General features: G+C 37.8%; 1 protein-coding gene across 3 annotated transcripts in view; it reads right to left on the minus strand.

The window, feature by feature from the left end:
• LOC124781594 (integrator complex subunit 1) overlaps positions 1-8,607 on the minus strand; it is a 269,211-nt gene that overhangs the window by 49,607 nt on the left and 210,997 nt on the right. For all 3 annotated transcript variants that reach the window (XM_047253875.1, XM_047253873.1, XM_047253874.1), the window contains exons 26-27: positions 5,377-5,560; positions 4,604-4,809 (exon numbers count right to left, since the gene is read on the minus strand). In XM_047253875.1, coding sequence (XP_047109831.1) covers positions 4,604-4,809; positions 5,377-5,560 — 390 coding nt within the window. The remainder of the gene's footprint in view (positions 1-4,603; positions 4,810-5,376; positions 5,561-8,607) is intronic.

Genomic DNA, 8,607 nt, shown 5'->3' on the forward strand with positions numbered 1-8,607 from the left:
GATCCCAGTGGTACGATTGACTTTTTGAAACCATCTATACCATGATGTAGATTAAGATCCTAGATATAACACCCTGCATCCATTCATCCTGGTGAGCATTCGTTTGCGAGTAATCAACAAAACAAGAATTCAGAATTTTACACAACACTCAAACAGTGATTTATAGACTGGTTGTGTGGAGTAAAGGATAGGGTAAGGCCTTCACATGCAGAATGTCACGAGTTCAAATCTTATCAGGTGCTTCTTATTTTTTTTATTTTTAAATTTTTGTAGAAATGACACTAATCATCATTGTTATTCACTTAATTGGTTTAAATTTATTTATTTATTTATTTCTAGTCTTCTCTCACATCATTTTAGTTACCGTATGAGTTTTTTCACTTGTTCTTGTTTATTTCTTCGTGTCATTTTTATCCACTCTGAAGTTTTGTGTATGTGTTATAAGTATATATACCTGTTATAATATTTAAGTATTTGAAAATGCCAATCTATTGGTTAAAAAAAAAACAAGATAGGATAATCTATTTAATGGAGTCAAATGTGTATTTTTTGTTACAATACTTTTTAATGGTAATCATCATACAGACATTCAAAACAGCTTAAATTCCTATTGCACTATGGACAAAATATCGCAGGTCAAGATTTAAACAAAAGATGGCATTGCAAGTAAAGCAATATTAAAGCAAATTATGGAAAGACAGGATGATAAAATAAAATAAATTAAATCAAAATTAATACAAAAAATTAATTAAAATCACATGAAGAAAGATTTAAAGCACAAAAAGAATGATAGGAAGAAAAATGAGAGCAAATGAGGAAGTTGATATGATGAATAAAACGACATGACAAACGAACAGAAATAAAAAACTACATTTAAACCAATTAACTGAATTAAAAAATGATCACATTCATCTCAATAAAAATTTAAAAATATTTAAAGTACCTGACAAGATTCAAACCCCACACCCTTTTCCATGTGAAAGAATTACACTATTCATTACACCACACAGTCTATTTAACACTACTTTTTTTAATGCTACTGAGCAACACACAAAATTCCAGTATTTTTTGTCAATTACATGCATGTGAGGGCCCAACAATGTGAATGGCTGCAGGGTGTGATACCCGTGATCTCAACCTACATCTTCGTACAGTCGGTTCCAAAAAGTCAATCCCACTGCTGAGGACCTCTCCCTGTAAGTACAGATTAATTTAAATATGAATAGTAAGAACACTGTGTAACCACATAAATGACTAAGAGAGGAAGTGAATAATACATTTATCTTCCTTCAGGTTACATCCTTGTGTGTGTGTGTGTGTGGGGGGGGGGGGGGGGGGGGGGGGGGAGGCACACATGCCCCTGCCACCACTTAGTGGGTACATTTTTTATCTATCCGTTTATATTATATGGATATAATAGAGGGAAACATTCCATGTGGGAAAAATATATCTAAAAACAAAGATGATGTGACTTACCAAACAAAAGTGCTGGCAGGTCGATACACACACAAACAAACACAAACATACACACAAAATTCAAGCTTTCGCAACCAACGGTTGCTTCATCTGGAAAAAGGAAGGAGAGGGAAAGACAAAAGGATGTGGGTTTTAAGGGAGAGGGTAAGGAGCCATTCCAATGCCCAAACTCTTTGCCTTTACAGATGTCTGCTTGTGTCTGTGTATGTGCGGATGGATATGTGGGTGTATGCGAGTGTATACCTGTCCTTTTTTTCCCCCTAAGGTAAGTCTTTCCGCTCCTGGGATTGGAATGACTCCTTACCCTCTCCCTTAAAACCCACATCCTTTCGTCTTTCCCTCTCCTTCCCTCTTTCCTGATGAAGCAACCGTTGGTTGCGAAAGCTTGAATTTTGTGTGTATGTTTGTGTTTGTTTGTGTGTCTATCGACCTGCCAGCGCTTTTGTTTGGTAAGTCACATCATCTTTGTTTTTAGATATACGTTTATATTATATTATGAGCTACAATGTTTGTCACACTGCTGCTGTATATCAAAATCATTAATGCGCTGGATTCAGTTACTGAAGAAAACACATATTAGTGAACAGAAATTTATTCAAATTTGGCACTCAGAAGACTACTTTAATCATTATTTGATAAAATCTAGAAACTAGCAACACACTTTTGTTACAGATGTTGAGTTAGAAGATTCCCAACTACTATTGACAAAATGTGACTGATAATAAAGACAATATCGTATCATCCATACAATAAAATATGAAAACAACAATAAAAAAAAACTACATTTTATGAAAATGCACAAAATTTGAAATTTGTAAAGCTACTTTCCCGAGTAGCCCTTTCCGAACACCACACATGAACATATGTCACTGTTTAGCAAAACAAGCAACCTTAAGTAAATATATTGATTTCAGGGTAGTAGACTCCTTCATTTAGCACAAGCATGTTTCTCATCCTCACTTCTGTTTGACCCAGCAAAATGCAATAATTGAGTCTTGGCAGCAATTCTGTTTTTACTAATCCCGTCTACATAATCCATCTCTCTGAACAGAAGAAATGAAAATGAGATGATGGAACCACTCATTTGTAGATGATGGATGCATGGTGGCTCAATACTCACAAAAGCAAAGAGTCATTACCGAGCTTTGGAGCTCATACACACATTACCTCAGACAACCACATAAGACACCCACACACCCATTTGCAGCTGCAGTAACACCGAATGTTTACTAGTTGAGAAAATGGATGTAACAACAGGGAGGGCCTAAGATGCTCAGGGCAGTGAGAGAGCTGGCTTTCAGTAGAAGTAGTCAAACGAGGACTTAAAAGGTAATGGAAATGCCGTGTGGCTAGGGCCTCCTGTCGGGTAGACCGTTAGCCTGGTGCAAGTCTTTTGGGTTGACGCCACTTCGGCAACTTGCGTGTTGATGGGGATGAAATGATGATGATAAGAACAACACAACACCCAGTGCCTGAGCGGAGAAAAACTCCAACCCAGCCGGGAATCAAACCCGGGCCGTTAGGTCTAACATTCTGTCACACTGACCACTCAGCTACCAGGGGTGGACACTTAAAAGGTGACATTTATACACAGTGAGAGAGAGAGAGAGAGAGAGAGAGAGAGAGAGAGAGAGAGATATGGAGGGGTAGGGGCGGTATGGCTACCTAATAATATACCAATAAGCTATAGGTGAGCGATAATCTTTCCTCATCCCCCCCCCCCCCAATCCATTATCACATCTGATTCCACCCTTGCAAATAATTTAAAGAAGGCTTTATGTCACCACATATTTTAATGCCATTTTTCTGGTGTTTTTTCTCCCCTTTCAAAATGTGACTTCCACATGTGTCAGATAAAAGCAGGCAGTTAGAAATCATGTATTATTTTATCAAAACAAATTTACACTTGTCAGTTTCTATTACAAGTGAAAATCACTTGTGGCAGAACGAAAGGAGCTTATGGCCACTCAACATTGAGGTTATCAACAAGTGATTGTGGCAGACAATAAATTATTTTTAGTACGATTACATGGAATTGTTGGCTTCCTTCAGAAATCAGTATTCACTTTTTATGTGGTACCACCTAAATCTTAGCTTTTCAAGTGAAAGTGAGTAACTGCAGCAAGGCTAATGGAAACATTTTTGATCTTAGAACCTGCAGTTCGTATATTGTCAGAAAAAAAATTGATTTGCTATTAGTTTGAATATAAAGATGGTAGAATTTTATCATTTTATGCTGTAAACAAAGTACTGTCCTCCCGCCCTGTTGCTCATTTCTCTGATGCAGTCAGCATCTCAAGCTTTAAGATCTGCAAGTGACTGGTTCTCCCAGTGATCATGAGATCTTTCTCTTTGTCTTATACCCAGGAGATCTTGGGAAAACTAGGCCCAAAGGGTTGTGTGGGGGAGCTATCTTCTTCATATGCTATCACTGTCATCATTGCAGTTCAAGTGTCTCCAGCAGGCTTCTTTCCAATTCCGATCTCAATACACTCGTTCCTCATTTTAACACATCTTTGTTTTCAACAGGCATTTCTGTTGCCGAGAATGGCCAGTTTCTGTACATTAACTATTGCTTCTACTAATTCATATGTTACTACAGATAAGGGGTATGTTTTGTGCAGATCGATCTTAGAAGCTTGTGCAAATATTCTATCTCAAGTATCTGATATACCACATGGAAGAATTTAGAAGTTTTCTGTATTCTGTTTCCAATTAATTGATGTTGCATAGGAAACAACACTATCCATCTATTGAACTTGCAACCACATCCACCTCTTAATCTCTAATTTTAAGATGAGCTGTCAGAGATCCTACATGACACCAAACTAACTGTCTTCATTTTGCTGATTTAAAGATTCATTATTGTATCTCCCTCACACTAAAGATCCAGTTTGGTCCATATCTTTGTTTCAGTCTCACCCAAAACAATTAGATCATCGACAAAAAATTAGGTTTAGTTGTTGGGTACTACCTGTTCAGTGCATAATGCACATTACATTTTCTTAATACTGATGCGAAATTGTTATAATTATGATGACAAAAATGTAGCTAAGTTTGGTATATTTGAGGATAATCTTTCACACAAACTAATAATCATCTGTAAAACTGACCACAGTGCTCTTACCTGTAACTGAGGACAGGAGCCAATAACTTCAGGCTCAACAGCTGCTAACCAGTCGACAAGCATCCCACGACAGTGGGGTCTCGTATCTGACACCACCAACTGAGACATGGCTTCAACCAGCTCACCAGTGTGACGCTGCTGCAAGCGTTCATCCAGTAACTGACGACCAACACGCTCCAATTGTGCTATTGGTGTTTGCTGTAACACTAAGAAGTGAGAATATGTTAACAAAACAAATTATCAGTGTAAAAACACTGTACTTCCACTGAGGTAAGTTGGAATACAGAAGCAAAATATTATGTGCACTCTGATATTCTTCTATTAGCATCATAACAATCTCTTCTGACCACTCCATCATTTGCACTACTCATGTTCCGTAACAAAGATAGTTTGTATGTGGCCAACAGCAGACTGCTCTCCGTGCTGCTCACATTCAGGCAAGTACTGCAGTGTAGAGCACACAAGCTTCCTTTGATGATCTGGACTGGATATTGTTTGCTGACACTTGCGTATCATTTACACCCAAGGTAATATTGTTTTGTTGGTGCTCATTTTCTTGTGTTGAACATGGTGTGTAACAGGCTTTAAATGCTACAAACTTTGGTGTAATAACAGTTTCAAGTGGGGCTCATCTGACCACTGCATTTACCCAAAAGTAGTTACTTTTTTAATCTTTCATATTATTTGACAATACATGTAATTTAAATTTCTCTAACCATCATAGAGAAGTTTTATTGGACAAGAAAGGAAATATCTGAAAACAATAATATTACCTTCCATAGGACTCTTTGATAGCTCCAGCTTTTTCAATGGCATGGCTTTTTTCTCAGGCATTGTATGTTTATGCAGAAACTGTTTTGTAATTGTGGCTAATGGACACTTGTCAGTATAAAGGCCATCAGAAATTTTTTGACATATTACTGTCAGCTGTTTCACACATGGGGCACTTAACTTATTCTGCAAAAAAAATATTCACAATTTTATGTTTGAAATAATTGGAGCACTTAACATCATGGCATTTAAAAGAAATTCAAACAACTGACAACAAAAAGTAACAGTCTCAGTTAAATATTACATAAATTGCATACAGTAAATGTTTGTTACAACAAATTTACCAAGAACAGGACGAACTACAGGGTGTGTCAAAAAGGACTTACAACTCTGGAATGATATAGAAAATTACTGAGATAACTTACAGAATTGGTAGATGTGCTGCTTTGTGGCAAACAACTTCAAGTTTGAATCATGTAGGGCATCATTACCCCATTCCGCCACCAGGAGCACCAGCATAGTGCACAGATAAAATTGCTATTTTCAGTGGTGCACAGCCTGCTCACTGTGTGTTTTGGTTTCATGAAATGAACTCTGCGACAACTGTTTGACATAGATCGATGAAGGATGACCGAGATATCGGATGGTTTACTACCGGCAAGATGGTGTGCCACATCATTTCCTCATGGAAGTTCAAGGTTTCCTCGATAATTGCTTTCCAGGTCGGCAGACTGGCCATGACGGGCTAACCGCATGGCCCTCTCATTCCCCAGACTTGACCCCTTGATTTCTTTCTCTGGGGTCTCATTATAGACCAAGTGTATGTGCCTCCCTTACCAAACAATTTAGACAACCTGAAAAATTGAATCTACACTACTGTTGCACAGCTTACACCCGATTTGCTGCAGCAAGTGTGGGAAGAAACTGATTACAAGTGAGATATTAGCCAAATCACAAATGGAAATCACATCGAACCATAATGGCACTTGAAACTTATGTCAAAGTTGAGGTGGTTTGCTAGAGAATGACACATCTACCAATTCTGTAAGTTATCTCAATAAATTTCTATAACATTCCAAAGTAGTAAAGTCCTATTTTACCAACCCAGTATGCAAATGGCATTCAAAAAATTTTGCAGTGTGGGGCGGCTAGTGGAATAAATTGTTATTATATAATTTAGAATTGTAATGTAGAAAAGATACATTTCCCGGCCGATTAACCATATATGCGGCGGCGGGTGGTTGAATTAATTGTTATATAAGTGTTCCTATTATTTATGCTGTCTATTGCCGTTCTCAACACTGGCTCTCTAACTACAATATTGGCAACCAGAAAGTGATTAGCAAAACGTGAAGCCTGTAATTAGAATTCCTAGTGCCCACTTCATCTGAGAAACACACTTATAGCTACGCTTATAGCTCTGAGAAATTAGGAGATTGTCTGGGATTCATAATCAAAAAACGATTTTCTAAAAATTCTCTGTATTCTGAAAGTCACAGATGAAAAAAAAAAAAAAAAAAAAAAACAGAATCCACACAATCTGACTAACAGAGCAGTTCAGAGTCTAATAGGCTGATGCAACTATAACTGTCCAAATTAAATGTTTAAGTGAATGCTCGCCATAATTTAATGATTAGGTTCATCAAACGCCACACTAAATAATGGTAGAATGTCTGTCCCACGCCGGCACGTGAAAATACGACATACGCAAACTGAAGATAGATAATTAAAGTCATCCCAGAATTAACACTTCACTCGAAAATGATTTCATGGTTACGCGTATCCCGAGTAACTTAATACGGCATCCGAGGCTGTTTATAGCAATGGTACCGACGCGACGCGACTCCCGACACAAATGGTGTGCTATTCAGCATCTGGAGAGAACTGGGGCCTTGCTTCCTCGCGCAGCGTTCTTATATACAAAGCCGCGGTGCGGACGGCTAAGGGAACGCCTGATCAAATCGGCTCTCCCAACTAGCCGCTGGCTAGTAATGCACCACATTAAGTTACTGAATAAATCATAGCTTCTTTTGCTGATGGCAAATGAAGCTCTCAATTTAAATGTGCATTCAACACACAGGTAAGTAATCATATTGAAAGTCTGACGTGGCTAAGTAAAATATTTTGGGCGAGAGAATTAATTTAATTACACTGCACGCAGTAGACGAGCTCTGAACTTGCCCTTTGCAGATACGCTATCGCTATAGTTTTATAGTTATTCAAATGAAACTTCTCACTCTTTATGGTTATAGCGGATCTCCATTCTACTTAAATTTAAACATCCTAGCCTTATTTATTCGCCTACTTAATCTATCTTGCTTCCTTAATTTCTAAGACAAAAACCAGAAAATCATGAATTTCAACTAAAATCTTAATTTGTGAGATCCAGAAGACTGTTTCTATTAGATAATTATGAAAAAGGAATCTAAATATAAATTTTTAAATCTCTAGCTCTTTTCTGTTGCGCCAATGATTTTTACAGAAAAATGTCCAAATTTCGAAAATGGTTAAAGTTATCGAACTGATATTCAACACATATTAATTTAGTATTACTCCTGACACGCTAGAACCGTTTCAGGGTTATTTACTTGATTTTAAAAGTATTGCGCAACATCTATGACGTCAGAGCTAGTTACAGCAGACTGGCTGGCACATAATGGAAAGACTGATGTGAATTTACTACAGCGTGAGTAGGCTGCTTCCCTACAACAGTCATCTCTAACTTTTTTTAGTTTTTGCAGGAGGAGAATGAAATTTTTTGTGAACATACTTGGAATATTTAGCTATAAGTTGGTATATAAAAGTATTTTCTTTTATTTACAGGTGAGACTTAATGGACCGTGAAGTACATGTCAGGTTGCGACAACAGTCGGGTGATGGAGTTCCTCTTCAAGACCGCAACGACTCTGCCATATCGATTCACAGGAAGTTGCTCCCTGTTTATGGGGAGGACACAGTGGATCACAGCAGTATCCAGTGGTGGTTGCAGAGGTTTAAAGAAGGGATTTCTCTCTACTGGACAGTCCACGATGCAGTAGACCATTGACAGCAGTGAGTGATGTGAATAAGGAGACCACTGATCAAATCATCCAAAATGACAGATGTGTAACAACACGACAGCTTGCTGAAATGACAAACGAGTCTTGTCACCACATATCTATCATTTTGGATGATTTGATCAATGGTCTCCTTATTCACATCACTCACTGCCTTCGATGCTCTACCACATCGTG

The sequence above is a fragment of the Schistocerca piceifrons genome, chromosome 1 (genome assembly GCF_021461385.2).
Source record: "Schistocerca piceifrons isolate TAMUIC-IGC-003096 chromosome 1, iqSchPice1.1, whole genome shotgun sequence".
Taxonomy (NCBI): Eukaryota; Metazoa; Arthropoda; class Insecta; order Orthoptera; family Acrididae; genus Schistocerca; species Schistocerca piceifrons.